At 35.1% G+C, this 17,690-nt stretch overlaps 1 protein-coding gene across 4 annotated transcripts in view; it reads left to right on the top strand.

Annotated features, from left to right (window-relative positions):
• LOC124165596 (DNA topoisomerase 1) overlaps positions 1-17,623 on the top strand; it is a 30,742-nt gene extending 13,119 nt beyond the window's left edge. The window contains exons 8-20 of one of the 4 annotated variants that reach the window (XM_046543055.1): positions 804-836; positions 5,731-5,892; positions 6,044-6,150; positions 9,715-9,830; positions 11,593-11,837; positions 13,901-14,152; positions 14,299-14,523; positions 15,011-15,113; positions 15,187-15,335; positions 15,456-15,593; positions 15,677-15,870; positions 16,070-16,219; positions 16,342-17,623. In XM_046543055.1, the coding sequence (XP_046399011.1) occupies positions 804-836; positions 5,731-5,892; positions 6,044-6,150; positions 9,715-9,830; positions 11,593-11,837; positions 13,901-14,152; positions 14,299-14,523; positions 15,011-15,113; positions 15,187-15,335; positions 15,456-15,593; positions 15,677-15,870; positions 16,070-16,219; positions 16,342-16,444 (1,977 nt within the window). In that variant the 3' untranslated portion in view covers positions 16,445-17,623. Of the gene's footprint in view, positions 1-803; positions 837-5,730; positions 5,893-6,043; positions 6,151-6,704; positions 6,806-7,031; positions 7,239-9,714; positions 9,831-11,592; positions 11,838-13,900; positions 14,153-14,298; positions 14,524-15,010; positions 15,114-15,186; positions 15,336-15,455; positions 15,594-15,676; positions 15,871-16,069; positions 16,220-16,341 lie in introns of those variants that run through there. The other 3 variants (XM_046543056.1, XM_046543058.1, XM_046543057.1) reach the window with 3 other exon arrangements.
• Positions 17,624-17,690: the final 67 nt, after the last annotated feature.

The following is a 17,690-nucleotide window of genomic DNA, read 5'->3' as shown; positions in this document are numbered from 1 at the left end:
TGTTAAAATTTTACCATTTAATGCCTCGGCATTGACGTCCAACATAAAAACATATGATTTCATGATAAATTGAACTTTTACGCAATCATTAGTTAATTAAATGTTCAAGAGTATGATTTATAATAGCTATCACACTGCAATTTTTGCCTCTTCGCTAAAACAATTGTATTAATGCCTGTGGAGTGATTTTTTTGTGATTATTTAACCAACTTTGGTATTAATGATAGTTCAATATAGCAAGCAATATCTCAGTTCCCAAGAGCGTCGTTATAACAGGCCCCTGCTGTATTTAAGGATTAGATTCATGGCTTCTCTTCCTTCTTCCCTCTTTTTAGTCATGTTTTTGAAGGTTATGTAATGGTGTACAGCAATATTTTTAATTCATTCTTATCTATGATGAAATGAAAAGGTTGAAAGATATTTTGCCGCAGATTTAAATCTTCATTTTCATTACTTGTTTTAGTTTGAAACGATTCTTTGAGAAAACATTGTCCTCAGCAAGTTACAAGTACATTTCAGAGCCCATTTTTTTGCATTTTGTGTCATTATACAACTTATCATTTCTCTATTCAGTTCCTATTGTCCTTTTCTGGGAGGGAAATCATGGATTTAATCGCTTGTGAGATCTTCCTGCATTGCCTTTCCCAGAATCTTGTAAAAATCATGTGCAAAAATGGATTATAATTGAGGGTAAATGTTGTAGCTCTTATGTTCTCCCTCCTTTGCAACTTCATGTTTTTGGTAAACTTCTTCTATGTAAATCCTCTGCTCATACCATTTTCTTGACATTTTGCAATTCACAGTCTGCTTCCCTATCAGGAAGGCAAATGAAACCGGTATGTAGGCTTTGATGGTGTCACCTGTGGTGTTGTGGTCTGCATGTGCAGTTGCATGTGCGTGTGTCCTTTTTTCAGGGCGGCCATCATTCTTAGTTGTTCTTATGTTGAGAAAAAATTTGTTGATGTTTGGGAAAACATCATTGTTGATACACCCCTTGATAAATCTGGGAATTCCTCCTGCATTCACTCCTTTTCCTGTGAAAATCCTGAATAAGTTTCATAAACCCAGAGGTCATGTTGTTAAGTTAATTGGTTGAGCCATTACAGTAAACTCTTGATAATACAAAGTCATTCGGACAAAATAATTATATTATAGAGAGATAGATTTTGATATGTGGAAAAACAAAGTACAATTTTCATTCATCATGAGCAACTTCCATAAAGTAACGCCTGAAACCATCAACTTGATCTCCGCATCGTCAGAATTCCTGCATTATTTTGAAATGCAAACAAATCCTACCTTATCCTATTTCACATGAAACTTCAGAGACCATGGTGAGGTACAAAAAATTTGTCGCTACCAAAAGGGTTCACTCCTGTTAAAAAAATATTTCATGCCTGAGAAGATTTTCAACTGAAGTCCAGAGTTGACACCAAGTTGACAGTGCAGGTGAGCCAAGCCCCTGTCCCAGGGTCATAAAGGCCTATATGCCCACTGCGTAACTGAGGCCATGTGCAATATAGATTTAGGAGAAACATTAATGTTTTTGCTGCTTATGAGTTATTCTGAACTGCAGTGCTTTGCAAACATTACTTCTTCTAAGAGACCAAGGTCAAAGTAAGCAATTTCAAAAAAATGTGCATTTTCAAAACTTCATAATTTCAAATTCCCTTTGCATTCGGCAGAGGAATTTTGGTGGGACCACCATTTATGCTTCGTTATATCAAAACTATGTATTATCCTGATTTGTAAAATCAAGAGTTTACTGTACATTTTTTATGTCAAATTGTTGCCTTTTGATTTCTTAGATTCTTGGCTGTTCTTGAATTCCAATTGCCTTATTTTCCTACTTACTTGTCAAAATCTCTAAGGGCAAATTTATTGGGGGGAATATTTTTCAACACAAGTGACCAATTTGTCCAAAATTTAATCCTTTAAGTTTGGTCTATGTATGGAGAAATACTGTCATTATTTTCACTATAACCACATTTCATCTGACCATTTTTTGCATAGAACAATTAGCATGCACTGTGGTGGGTTGCTTAATTTTTGATAGTATTTTTTCAAAACGTTTTTGTTCATGTTCTTCATCACATCCAGTGTGGAACTAAAATTTCGACAAATTAAAACTGAATTTTTACTCATGCCTGTTTCTGAATAACTTAGCTGCTTGTCAGATTCTTCTTATCTCACTGACGTCCATGTTGAAACAGTTAAAATGTCACATTATTATGCATGTGTATCTGATGCAATATTGAGTATTAAGATTTAATTCATTGCATATCAGAATGATCCTTTTTTTCCAATAAACATGATTTTCCCCGGTGGAAAATTCATCTTCAGAAAGAGATATCCATTGGTCACTGTGATCTTTTTTGTTTTGTTGTTGTTGTTGTTGTTGACATGATCAAAGCTATGTTGAGGAATAATTATCTTGTGGCCAATTACAGATTTTTCTTCTAACTTTTGGTATGTGTCTAGTTGGCTTATTAATATTTCTTTTCGTCCAAGATTGATGCCTTCAATGAAAAATTAATTTTTTTCACTGTGGTTTCTTACCTTATTCTTTGGAGGATCAATTTTTTTTCATTTCTCTTTAGTTCCAAGTATAATATGTCCCACCTGTCATGTTTCTTGTGTCTTAGTGCCAGTGCAGTGAGGTTCCATTTTGCTGGGATAGTAATATATTAATTAGAAGTATATTCTGAAAGACATTGCAGTGAAAACTTTTTCTTAGATTTTAAGAATCATTGTATACTTTAAAATGCTCACCTGAAATCTGAACTTTAGTGCAATTTAGTGCTTTTCATTTGCTAAATGGCTTCAATGTTAGAGTAATCATCAGGTCATTAAGACAAAAAGTGCTTGTCAGTTGCTAAAAGCATACAATCCAAAAAATTTCTTTATCAGAATGAGCTGTTACATTCTCAATGTAACTTAGTGTTGTTTAGGAATTATGAAAAAAATTGATATGTTGATACTTTCATTGCCCTAATAATTCAGAAGCTTAGGTACGGATATCCATTTTTTCTTGAACTAGGAGTAATGGCCTTGTATTTGTCTTTTTGTTCTTATCATACCTTTATTTTTATGTGATACAAAGGGTTAAATTTATGCCATGATGCTTAATACATATTCGTGTTCCCGGCTTTTGTAGTCTACAACTTACTTTTCCCTTACAACTTATATTTCATGGTGATCATTCTTAATGCTGCTTCTATGAAATTAATGTAAGAGTTAGCTGTTAGTAATTATGTCAAACTTTTACTGCATTTGTGTGTTGCAAGTTTTATATGAATAGGTTTGCTAATTTTTCTGAAGAATATTCTCAGTGGCATGCAGTAGAAACTTGATGTATTGAATTCCCCTGGATCCAAAAAAATAGGAAATATTAATAAAAGTTTTTTATTGTGAATTGTGTTATTGCGTAGCCAAACATTTTTCATCTAATTGCTTATAATTATTTACATTGCATTGTATTTTCCAATGGAACTGATAGAATACATTGAATGCATTCTTCTTATTAGCAAAACTATAATTTTAATGTAAATATATTGGTTGTTCATAATTCACACGCTCGATTGATGTTTGTAGATATTTGTATCCAGGCTTAACCTATTATTACATGAAAAATGTTATTTCTATGGAAAATAAACTTTTCTATCCTCCATAGTATCCATTGGATATGGCATGTGATAGCACACTGGGGTGAGGGCATTGATATCTACATCACAATTTATATATAAAGTTATGACTGAATATTGTGCTGTGGGAATTGAAAGTGCTAAACTATCATTAAAGTTACGTTGTGTCATACTATTACCCAGTAAATTTTGAGAGTTATGATCTGAAGGGCTACTTTCCGAGATCCACTCATCAATGATTTTGCAATGCATGAGGCCATTATAAGATCAGGGAAAGTAGTTTATTGGCATAAGTCAAACAACTGCATGAATATTTTCTCCCCTCATAATTCATTCTTAATTGAGCAAGTGCAAGTCCAATATTTTTGTCATCCCATACTATTCCGACAATTTTACTGGAGTCCATGACACCCAATCCTGCTGGTAATGGAGATACTTATTCTCCTCATGTTTATTGAACTTCTCTGTAGCATATACTAAATGTTCTAAATTCAGTTGTCTAGGTAGATTGCATATTTTCTTTGTTATGCTGTAATTATCTCACCATCTGCTCCATTTCATGTATCAGAAATATGGCCTAATCTTCACTTGCCATATCTCACATACTTTCTGTTTTTTAATATTCCTGTTTTCATTATGAATGTATTGTCTACGGAGATAGTGAGTCGCATTCACAATAATTTTTCTGGCTGAAACAGTATCTAATATTGTTTAGGGTATGATAACGTAGAGGACCAAGTTACAACAAATATTTATATTGCCATTGCATCATCATCGTCATCATTAGAGAACAATCCTAAGATTGGTTTGACGTAGCTCTCCATTTCTCTCTCCTAAAGGTTAGCAGACAAGAGAGAGAGATGGAGAGCTGCATCAAACCAATCTTAGGATTGTTGACTGATGATGCAATGGAAATGTAAATATTTGTTGTTACGTGGTCCTCTACATTTTGAATTTTTTTGTTCAAAAACCTCCTAAAATATTAGCATATTCTAATTGGCCTGCTTGTTTGCCATCTCACTAATCTTGAAGTGGACAGGGGGAGTGTCTGAAATACGGTTCCCAGAATTCAATCAAACTCTGTAGACAAACAGTACATTAATTTTGTCCACTAGTCACCACAGGTACGGGATTACACATCAAATAGTTTAAACAAATAATGCATCATACCATTGTAGCCAGGTGATTCATGACCAATATCCATTCAGTACAAATTCACAAAGTTCGGCTGAACTCTGAGACCAGGATTTCAGACACTCACCCTGTGAGATATGGGAAGATATTATGGATGTCCAAGCTTCTCCTGCTCCCGATAGTGAGCTCCTTATCAGAGGGAGGTTGGGAAAGGCAACCCCAAAAGTAACCAAACGGTAGTGCCACATTGTCGTCTGTTATTGTTACCAAGAAAATGCCAAGAACTATAAAAATGGTGCGCCACTTACAAAAATTCTCTCTTGTTGTTGACTTAGACTGCAGTTTTATTTTGCATGCACAACCCAAAATTTTGAAAGTTTTTATTTATTTTATTAAAATAGCATAATAAGTAAGGAAAGTGACGTATAGTTTACATTTTCCACTGTGTCATTAGACGTTCTCTGCAGGCTCTGTTTGAATTTGTGCCAAGTGCATTATGAATGTCTGCTGTGAATTATTGGCTTTCTAATGTTGATTTTAAAAAAAACTTCTTGTTTATTACCCAAAGTTTTGTAAAGAAACTGAATTCCTGGTTAGAAATTAATGTCATGAGTTGGTGCCCTAATTCAAATGGCTCTGGTATTAATGGCAAATCTTTTCTTTTTGATTGTGGATTTAATGTATTAGCATTCATCTGAAAAATTGAAGGCATATCCATTCATTTTTTGTTTATGGCTCAATATTACCTTTAAGTATCACCTTTCAGTGTGCATCATGGTTTCAGAGCTTAATCTACTCCATGTGTTGGTTTTTTTGTCTCCTGTCCATTTGTTTTTAGTGTTTCATATTTCTTTCACAGTTTGTCATTCTCTTGGTATTTGATAAGAACTGGATGTGTTGGAGAAGTTTTGTTATTTTATAGATTAAATTATGTTTTTGTTTTTTTTAACAGTCTGTTCGCTTATCAGCTGTTGAAAAGGAGAAGAAGAAAAGAAAACTCGAAGAGTCTGATGATGATATCCCTCTTATGGAAAGGAAAAAGATGAAGAAAGAGAAAGATAATGCTGAGAAGAAAAAGAAGCGGAAAATGATGGATGATGAGGATGAGAAGCCAGTGAGTATTAAAATAATTCAGATGACCTTTACCTGCTTAATTATATCAAGTCTCATTGTATGTTTTGGAGTGTTGAAATATATTGAAAGCTGGATTTTTTGCCTTAATTTGAAAAATTCCTGATATGAGTGCTCTTCTGCTATCACCGCAGGCCAAGAAAGCAACTAAGAAGGTTAATAAAATAAAGAGTGAACCTACCAGCCAAGACAGCCCCAAGAAAGGGAAAAAGAAAGAAGATACTTCTGAAGTTTGGAGATGGTACGTTTTCTCACAGTATGGCAACATAATGGTATTTTCATACTTTATAGTTATGTCATCGTCATTTTCATCCTATTTTCGCAGCAATGTTTCCAAGCAATCACCAATGATGCCTAATCCTTTCCCTAAATTAGTTACCTATCTCAATAAGATTTGAACAGATCATCTATGAGATTACCGTAAGTTTTATGTTTGGCATGCGATTTGTGACTTGTCTAATCACACGTTTTGCTCGTCGCGGGCATTTAGTGAGACGCGGTAGAATCTGCTGAAAGCGACTACTGGTAGCATACTAGGAACGGTGGCGCTTCTATGGGTGCCACACGTATACGAATGAATTCAAAATTTCACCGACATGTCGAGGAAGAGACTACTTCGGGTTTGGCTAAAGCAGAAGGTAGTTGTGCGATTTCTGGAGAGCGAAGGTGTTGGAATTGCAGACATTCACCGTCGTATGAGTGTGTTTTACGGAGAAGCGTGTGTTGACATTGGCGAGGTCAGGCGGTGGATGAGGACATAAGACGTCGTCGGAATCTTCAAATCGTCAAGCAATGAAAACAGTTATTGTAATGAACCCCGGGATATCGCTTTCCGTACGTCTTCACCAACCTTTAACACTGACGAGGGTGTCGCTTCGCCTGTGTTTCGTTCTATGGTGTGTTGATGGCCTTCATTGTAATGTAATTTTAATTAGCATTCACACGATTGGGAATATGCGAATGTGGAAGGAAGTCCGTTCTGTTCTGGGGTCGATATAAAGTATTTGAGAATTTCATTTTGTTGTGGTTGTGCATTTTCCGTTTACACGAGCTTCGCTTCATTCTTGTTTTGAAACAGTAGCGTATCGTAATTTTTTTCGCGATCGCACTCTTTCAAGATGGCGGCCAATACAGCTGGTTCTGTTCTTGCTCCGGTTTAGTTTATTTTAATGAAATGAATGTTAGTCTCGTATTTTGTAATTTGGTGGTCAGAAGATCAATTGTTTTTTTATCGCTCCATCCTAGGGTTTATTTTTCTACTCTTCCCGTGCGTAAGGGATTATCAGCGAAATCGAAGTTTGTGACCTCCGTATGGATATTTGCTGCCCGGTAAATATACTCGCAGTGAAACATATTCCTCGCCCGGATATCACTCTCTAGTTCTTTAGCAAATTTTCTCCACTGTCGCTGTCATCAACGTAATTGAATGGAAGTGTTGTAGCAATGAGTCCATAACCTCATTCTGTTCATTTCACACGCCAAAGCTAGGCTTGCACCATTTATGATGCTCTCATTTACTCACTGTCCGATCGCCATCTTCGGCCTGAGTTAATTTTGTCCTTCATTATCATGGCGAATGTTTTTGAATCTTTAAGTTTCAGAGGTGACTATTTCTAAGGGAGTCTTTCAATGGTGCTTTGATGATCATTAGCATGAAAATTTTGTGGACCATCAGGTGTTGCGGCGATGTATTATACGATTTAACTGATGAGTCCGTGGTGGTTTTTGAAATAATCATTAATCACTTTTTCCTCAATAACGGGAATACAAGAAAGTAGTTTCACCAGTGTGTGCATTAAGGAGCCTCTTGTGGAAGGCTGTTAGAGCAAATAAGCTACATCAAATATTGAATGTGATTTTCGTAACCTTAACTAACTCATTACTAACTTTTGTGGTATTCCATTATAAGTTTTCTTAACCTTGAATGTTGTTTTCAACAGGGTTCCCACCCAACCGTGAAAACCTTTTAAGCCGTGAATTTCGTCTACCGTGAAAAAAAAACTGGAAATAGCCGTGAATTTTGTCATAAAACCTTAGAAATCTCTCAAACTTGATTGTAGAACTACGATGGACGGATTAAAAGAAAAAAGGATATTTTGATCATGTTTCAAGACCGAGTCATGTGCAGATACTGTCCACGCCTTTACCTGCACACGTGTATTTGAAAGCGCAACTATTAAGTGGTCCGTGTGTGCCATGACAGCACATTGACCGTAAGCCTGCGATTGGAAGACGTTAACCCTGGCAAAAATTGAGGCACTTAAGACTCTTCCCTGCCACCCTGCTCTCTCCATTTTCCCCCTCACACCCTTTTAGCCGGACATGAATTTTGCTAACGATAGGTGACGTCATTAGAGATACCACTGTCATTGCTGCGTTTGCATTCAAGGCATCTGTTGCGTTTTTTACATTTTTAGTTAACGTGCAGCCGATGATTGTTACGTGATCAATATTTCTGCCTAAAATGCCTTATCTATAAACCATGAATTTTATGACATTTAGACCGTGAAAACCTGGAAAAAACCGTGAATTTTATAATGTAGAGTGGGAACCCTGTTCAAGTAAAATTAAGGGAGAATTGGGTACCCTTGGTACCGTATTTCGAGTGGATTTCCCACCCCACTTCCTGCTTGCCTAAGTCTAAAACCTGCGCACAAGTATGACGAAGCTAGCGCAGCAAAGCCTAGCTGTAAAAGTTGACCACAGTAAAGTTAATAAGTATATTTAGTTGATGATGGAAAGCAACTGTTTTCACTTATTGAAAAAACTTTTTTTAAATGTCCAATACATACTTTACCCATGTGAATTTTTTAACCTTTTGTGCATCAGTGTAAATTCCCATTTAGAAACCTAACGAGGCAAGAGTTAAGTGCACACCAGGGCATAGACTTCTCTAAGCAATTCAGTTTATTGTAGTTCAGACTTTGTAATAGTTTGTTTTTCATACTGTCCAAAATGTAACATGAAATATCAATGTGTGGAACTTGTTTTATTTTTTTTATTCTGGCCTGCCGTTTAGGATTTCAACACACTGTTTCTCCTCCTCCCCTGCTCACTATTGTATGAAACTTATTTTTACTGTCTTGGTAAACAGCTAATAAGGTCACCATCTTTGCTTTTTTTCTATTTTTGCCCCTGCTGATAAATATATCATTGGTGTATTAATTTTCAAGTGAAACATACATTTAATGACAAAAGTAAAATATGTGCCCACCAAAACTTGGTACTTGATAGTTTAAATTGAATTTTTCAAGTATCTTGTCAAGGTAATGAAATGCTTTGCCACACTTTTACTTTTACCATGCTAATGAAATACCAACCACACTTTTTCTAACCTTAGTGATTCTGAACCTTCATCTACATTTTTTTCCTCTATTCGTTACTGAGAAACATTTCAGCATTTTCCTTTGAAATACAAATATAGACTAATAAATACAATGACATGCACATTTTTCTGTCTGTCTTCGATTTCCTCTCTAATTCTCTGTCATCTGTCAATGAAGTACTATAGTGATTTTGCCCATCCACTCCATATGACCTTTCAGTTTTTTGACTGCACATGCACTCTGAAACTTTGCATTGCCTGAAATGCCATGTTTTGTCGAAATTGAGGCACGCAGTTATGGTATTTACCTTTGTCCTACCATGATAAATGTCTTGCTTGCCAATTGCTTGAATTATTTAGGATTGTAATAAAGATATTATATTATACATTATTGTACTGTCTTTTGATATCATAGTAATTTTTTATCCTAAAAGGTCCAGAAATTGTCATTTGATTTTAAATTATATCGTTTCATTTTAGGTGGGAAGAAGAGAAGAGAGATGATGGAGTCAAGTGGCATTATCTTGAGCATAAAGGACCAGTTTTTGCACCCCCCTATGAAAGATTGCCCAGCAGTGTGAAATTCCATTATGATGGTAAGGTGATCGTAAAGCCTCGCTTTATATATTGTAGCCATACTTTTTTAGCATTTATGACCATTGTTACTTGTACCTTGGTCTTAGCATTTGCTTGAAACACCTGAAGTCTTTTACATGATTACATAAGAGGGACTGTTTGGGATCTATTTAAACTGTGGGTATGTTTAGATTCCAGTGTAAATATCACTTGCTCTGTTGTTTAGAGGGCCTTTAAACATGCATACTTCCAAACATCTTGTCTGAATTCCAATAACTGCTGGAGTTATTGAAAGATTATTTTAGGGGAAGGAAAAGTGATGGCATTTGCTGATAAGTTGTAGTTGTAATACCATTTCTCATCATTTCAATTGGAAAAAATTGTGTAAAGCCATTGTAATTACGAGAATTGCATCACATGCTGTTTGGTGAATTTATATTTTTAAAGGCTGATTTTGAAATAGAATTACTCATTTGCAGCCTTGTTACCAAGTGCTGTATTATTCTTCTTTCATAGCTATCCCCCATTGTCAGGGTTCTGATGAAACCTCCTAGCTATGACTTATTCTTCTCGGTACTATTTCAGTTGGTGGTTTGGAATGATGTATATTGTCATTGCTGCTTCTTAAATTGTGTTAAGAGTTATTTCTTGTTTCAGTCATATTATCTGTGTGTATCTTGAGTAATTTTTGCATGATCCAAGATTGTATGTGCATTATTTATCTTTGGTGGTCTGTGGTGACATAATTCCCAAGACGACTTGTCTTTCATTGGTCTCAAATGGGATTCAAACCCAGTTCTGCTGAATTCCCAACAGGTGTTCTACTACTTGAACTAATAAGTCATTAGAGGGGAAATTAAGGGGTTGCTGTTTTTGTTTATCTTGATTAAAAGGCATGTGTTTTCCTTGTAAATTACTAAACTGCTTCTATTAGGATGTGACTTATACAAGTATCACCCTTAATTTTCTTTCGATGAATCCTATAAAATTTACTAACTTAATGGAAAATATTCACTAAGAAGAAAATGGAAAATATTCACTAAGAAGAAAATAGTAATTAATAAAAATCATTACATGGATGTAATAGCTCTATGGCTGTCAGATTTCCATAAAAATTCTCACTTGTGTGGTGTCCTGTTGGATGCGGTCAGTTGTTCATGTCAATCTAAAAAGAATTTACGCAAACCCTTGCTTACATTCTTTTTTCTTCTCTCTTTTTTTTTTCTCTTCGAAAAATAATGGAAGGACTGAAAATAATATTATGCATAAGAAATTTCATCAAAGGTTTAATCTACAATTTACAAAGTAAAACTTTATTAGTACGTGCAGAAAATATTATGTGTGATCAAGAAATAATGAAGCAGTCTGGCTAAGATATTTCATGATTCCTTGGCTGTCAGCAGGGATTATTTTGCAGTCTACCACCTAGGAGACGATCATTCATCCATCCACTGAACGATCGCCTCCGAAGGAGTGAGCCCCCTTGGCTGATACTTCAAGTTGGAAGAGGGGAAGTTGAAAACAGTCCCTCTCTTTTAGTGCATATGTGGGCAGGATAGCATAGGCTTTTACCTTCAAAAATAGGCCTCTTCTTCCTTGGGAGAATTTTTTCACTTGGTGTGCACTTGTGGTTGCCTCCATAAAGTTACACGGCTAGCTAGTCCACAGTTATTTCCTTGAATATCGGGGAATGAGTTATTAATTGGTCCCTTTATTTGATAAATAATTTCTTGGAAAATGTTGGATTTCTCGATATCATTCTTAATTCGTTTTTATTTTCAGGAAAGGAAATGCAGCTTTCAGAGTTAGCAGAGGAAGTGGCAACTTTTTATGCTAGAATGTTAGACCATGACTACACTTCCAAGCCTGCTTTCAACACTAACTTCTTTAAGGATTGGCGCAAGTGTATGACACAAAAAGAGCAAGAGACAATTACTGATCTGAGTAAATGTAATTTTAAGCATATGCATGCATATTTCCTTGAGAAATCAGAAGAGAGAAAGAACATGACAAAGGAAGAAAAGAAGGTGGGTGTGTGTTGCCTAGGATTTAAGTCCCCTTTTTTAACTCAACCCTATCATAGTTCATATTTTGACATCCCTTCCCTAATCACCTTGAGAATATCAAATTTCTATTCCTAAGAGAATTGCCACCGCTTAACTCCACAGTTCATGGTTGAAAAGTTAAGATATTAGCTTTTGTGTAGAAATCATGCAATTACTCTTTAAATAATTATGAGCAATTATAGCGTTAAATGCTGACTATCGTCCTGCCATGAGCATCATTTTGGATAAATTTTTTTCAAGATGAATGGGAGCAGAAAGTAAGAGTTTGATTTGAAACATTGGCATTCTAAAAAAAGAATTTACAGGATTATAAATTATTTAAAATTCATGCATAACTGCATCATGAATGAATTGAGGGCTTAATTTCCTTGCATTATGTGCGTTTCAAATATGCTTAATAAATGCTCTAAATGTAACCTATCATTTGCCATGCTGTCAATTAAGTTCGGAGATCAGTTATTGATTTAGCGTGGAGAATGAATTGTGAACTTTCAAAGATATTAGTTGATTGTAGTGCCAAAATAGTTGACAAATTACCTGGTATGGTAACAGATGTAACATTAGCCACTCAAGTTCTAGCTTGATTTCACCAGCTACACTTGTAAAGATAAACAGCAAAGAACCATAATGGCGATTGAGAGTGACCAGATTTCACTAATAGAATTTGTCATTGTAAACTCACGAAAAGGAGCTGCTCTAACACTCAAGAACAAAAAATTTTCACTGGCAAAATTTGAAATGGTTATGTAAAAATTCACATTAATACTTAAGAATATTAACCAAAGTTAGATCCTTGAAGTTAATTAGTCATAAGATGCAAGTTACTGGAAATATGAAAGTGGTTAAATGAAAAAGACCAGCTTTCTAATTATTGCATTCATATGGAATATCAAATTAACCTTCTTTACAGTCTGAATAACTAAGAAAAATGATAACAATTTTTTTTTTCTTATTTAATTGCGTTTATGTAAACTTCATGAGACTTTGCCAACTTTTCATTTATCAGAAGTTTTCTCGAAGCAGGAGTCTCTTTGTAGTTATCCACCAATGCATGTAGTTAGGAATATGTTGGTACCAATGGTATTTGTGCATTCATTGGAATTCTTTGTTTAGCAGGAGTTAGTAAGGCAGAGGTTTTTATGAAGTTGCAATCGTCAGTGGTTGCAAGATTCATGCTCATGTGAATAAATCCCAGCCTCTCAGAATTGAAGAAAACCAAGTAATAGATGTCCCTAATCTTGGTATAACCCTACCCATTATTTTAATTCATATATTTGTGCATTGGTAGCCAATATTCAACAAGTAGGCAGTCTCCTGATTATCCGGGTGTGGCTTATCTGTGTTTCGGATTATTCGTGCTAGAGTTCATACTCCTTCGATGTTTTCCGCGATCTTTGTACAAAAATAAAATCGGACACCAAAGCAGCAGGATATTTGCATTTGAATGCATGGCTACACCAGGCATATTATTTCCATTAGAATTCCCATCGTGAAATGGAAGTATTTTATTTACGGACTGACAAGGAATGTTTCAAATTTACTTGGATGTCTGATTGCAGATGACACTCAGCGACAGGAAAAAACTCTAAGAGTAATTTTTGAATATTCTTGAATAGTAAACGTATCGCCAAGGAATAAAAATTTATCTGCGATCATCATGTGTGTATTTCATATTGCAAACGTGCAATTATTGCCCTGGTATGGTTGAATAGGGCCCAAGGGAGCCAGAGATTTCATCGCACTCGGGCATGTTTACGCCATGACTAGTCAAGGTCAATCTGGAGAGGAAGGGAATAGTTGAAGTGAAGGAAACATAAAATAAGTGAAGGAATGGCATTCAATCCACTGTTTGCGTTTTCAAAATTATATCTACGAACTCGATTTTTCTATTGTCTCCCATGTATTTATTGACTTATGAAATTGGGAAATAATGTGAATGTGGAAATTAAAATATTAAATTTGAGTTACAGTGTGTCAAACTTCAAGGTCTAAAATAAATTTTTTGTTTATCTATTATCGAACAGGCTATAAAGGAGAAAAATGATGAAATAATGGAAGAGTACGGGTATTGTACTATTGACGGTCATAAGGAAAGGATTGGTAATTTCAAAATAGAACCTCCCGGTCTATTCAGAGGTCGTGGCGAGCATCCTAAAATGGGTATGCTGAAGAGGAGGGTGATGCCTGAAGATGTGATCATCAACTGTAGCAAGGACTCTGACATCCCTAAACCACCTGAAGGGCACAGATGGAAAGAAGTTCGACATGATACCAGTGTAATTATATTGTTGTATTTCTTTTGTATGTTTTGACATCTTCTTGTGATGTATACATACTTCATTCTTTTACTTAAAAGGAATTCCTTTATAATAGTGAAGTTTCTGAAATATTTAAAATTGTATTTAATTCATAATTGCTACAGGTCACGTGGTTGGCTAGTTGGACAGAAAATGTACAAGGACAGAATAAGTATGTCATGCTGAACCCATCTTCAAAATTAAAAGGAGAAAAGGATTGGCAGAAATATGAAACGGCACGAAAATTAGCTAAGAGTATTGATAAAATTCGTGCTGAATATCGTGAAGATTGGAAATCAAAAGAAATGCGAATTAGACAGAGAGCAGTTGCTCTGTATTTCATTGACAAGGTTAGTATTTTGAAGGGTTTGCAAGAACTAAGGTAGTCGATGGTTTTTTGCTTACTCTTTTTGCTGTTTTGCCAGGTATTTGTATTACGTTCATAAAATGTAGTATTTCATGGCCAAAACTTCTTACCTGAAAGCTCGGCCAGAAATTTGACCTGAAATAACTTCTGGATAAATGAAGGCTTGTTTGGGAGCTGTTTGAGAACAACTTATTGATGACTGATAGAATTGCTCTTTCATTTGGAATACGTTTTCAATTTGAATCTTTTTTCTTTTGTTTTGCTTGGTCTTAAGATTTGTGTTACTCTTGGTTAAAAATTTAAAGTGAAAAATTAAAAAGAAATCCTCTTATCTAATATTATATCATAAAATTTGCCAAGCTAGGCTATGATGTTGTTAAAGATCTAATTCATGTTCTAATTGTTCTGTTGAATGTAAGCTTAAATGTGCTATTAGTATTGCTTCTTCAAAAATTATGCTTAATTTACAGCTTGCCCTCAGGGCTGGTAATGAAAAGGATGAGGACCAGGCAGATACTGTGGGTTGCTGCTCTTTGCGTGTGGAGCATATTCAACTGCATGAGGAGAAAGATGGTTAGTGCCATTGACAAGAATTGATTGGAAATATTGCTGAGAAAATATTTTCTTACAATAACTAATTTTACAGGAAAACAGTTTGTCGTGGTTTTTGACTTCCTTGGTAAAGATTCGATCCGCTACTACAATGAAGTTCCTGTGGAGAAAAGGGTGTTCAAAAATGTTCAGTTATTCATGGAAAATAAGCAACCTGGTGATGACCTTTTTGATCGGCTAAATGTATGTTAAATTTACATCTTTATGTAATATTTTAGCTTGAAATACTTTGTGAGTGATGTATTTCATTGTCAAAAGGAATAACTAGGATGATAATTCATTAAAATATTATGTTCTTTTCAGACTGGTATCCTGAACAAGCATTTGAACGAGCTTATGGAAGGCTTGACTGCCAAAGTTTTTAGGACATTCAATGCCTCCTTTACTCTGCAGGCTCAACTGAATGAACTGACTGACCCGGATGCTTCTATTCCAGAAAAGGTAACCATCGATTAATGAAGTGTTTCTGGATTAATTACTAAAGTATCAGTTCAATTCTAATTCTTCAATTTTTGTTGTACCAGATCCTTCAGTACAACCGAGCCAACCGTGCTGTAGCCATTCTCTGTAACCATCAGCGTTCAGTCCCAAAAACTCATGCTAAATCAATGGAGAATCTAATGAATAAGATAGAACAGAAGAAAGATCAAGTGAAAGAGGCTGAGAAACAATACAAAGACGCCAAGAAGTATGCCAGAGGTTCCCAAAAGGAGAGCATGTGAGTTCAGTTCTATTGTATCCTAATCAGGTTTCTTTTTACCATCACTGCCGGGATTTATGCTTGTAAAATCTAACTCATTTCAGTGGGATAATATTCGAAATCTCATGCATAATTTGTTTATTAGAGAATTTTTAGGGTTAATTTTTATTGCATTTTTCTTCTTGTTTTATTGACTGGATGATTATTATTTGCGCAGGGTGGCGGAGAAAAAGAAGAAGGCTTTAGAGCGTCTGAGGGATCAGCTAGCGAAGTTGGAGGTGCAAGCCACGGACAAAGATGAAAACAAAGAGATTGCCCTTGGCACCTCTAAGCTCAATTATCTTGATCCTCGTATATCTGTTGCCTGGTATGTAATGAAGTTTTATAATAGTTAAAATTATTTAGTTGATAATATTTTATGCAAATGCATTTTATTAATTTTCCTCCTGCTGGGAATTAGAATTAATATAGTTTTTTTTTCATCAACAGGTGCAAAAAACACGAGGTACCAATAGAGAAGATTTACAACAAGACACAACGTGAGAAATTTCGGTGGGCTATTGATATGGCTGGACCAGAATACGTATTCTAATTTTTTCACACTCATAACTGCCTCACCATTTTCCAAATGTCATATTCTTAGGTCCAATTTTCCTACTTGCTATGTTTACTTTATTTTTAAGTAAGACAACTAGGTAAATAGTTACTTTGGGAATGAGTGTGAATGTTATAGATTTCAGAATTTCAAGTTTATAGGAAATGAGTGAAATGGATATTTTTATTTATGTGAAAAGGAATTACAAAACGTGAAAAAAATATTGTAGCCATTACAAGCTTCTTAGTTAGTGATCTACAATCATGTTAATTCCATTGAAATCACAATGTCACCAAGTTGACTGTGGAGATTGCTAACTAATGATGCATATTCTTTTTAAAACGTAAGTATACAAAAATGTGTTAAATGGTGTCAGAATTTTTCATGAGTGCAATGAATGAAATGTGCTTCGGCAAGTGATAAAAAAAATTTGAGAAAATATTTTGAAACTGTGGGAAGCCCCAAAGAATGAATTTATTCAAGAGTGAAGATGACTCCCAGAGTGAAAATGATTGCAACTGGTTTCTATTGGTGCCCATGATCACATTTTTAAGTTGGTTTATGTCAGTAAGTTATTGAGTTGGTTGTGTGTTTCAGTGTGATGAACTGAGAACAGAAGGATCAAGTGACATCAATTGGAAGCTATTGATTGTGTGTCAAGTGTGGTGTATTCTTAAGTGTGTGCTTGTCTAATTAAAACCTTCCATTTAATCTTATATGAATAAATGATGTGGTGAGTTTTCAAGAAAAGGAATTACTGGAGTGGTACGTTTCCCTCTGCCCTCCCTCTTAAAGAGTCTCCGTCACCTCCACCCTGGAAATAGCTGTGTAAACTCAAAACGCTTTTAGCTGTTCAAGACTGTTCCTAGGGTGTTAAAAATAAGTGGACTTTTTGATAAATATCTGTTTTTATTAGTTTTACAAGTAGGTTTGTGTTCTCAAGAATGAAGGAGCAGATGGAACTGGTGCCGAAATTAGTGTAAAATTAAGTTGATAGACTTGTCATATTGTGTATTCTCCTTTATTAGGTGACCATGTTTCGTCAATGATGCTAGATTTGTGGACATTTCATAGAAACATGTAGATCATGGGTTTAATGGGCCTTGCACTCATGTACCGCACCTGTCATTACTTTCTCCATCATTTGTGTACTCTAAATAAAAATTATTTAGTGCACCTCTGATAAATATCACTGGCATATGATTGTTCTCAATCTTATTCTAGTTTGTATGAATTAAGTTAT

Source organism: Ischnura elegans, chromosome 9, assembly GCF_921293095.1.
Source record: "Ischnura elegans chromosome 9, ioIscEleg1.1, whole genome shotgun sequence".
Lineage (NCBI taxonomy): Eukaryota > Metazoa > Arthropoda > Insecta > Odonata > Coenagrionidae > Ischnura > Ischnura elegans.
The sequence above is the reverse complement of the archived record's forward strand: the minus strand, read 5'-3'. Positions and strand labels throughout refer to the sequence as shown.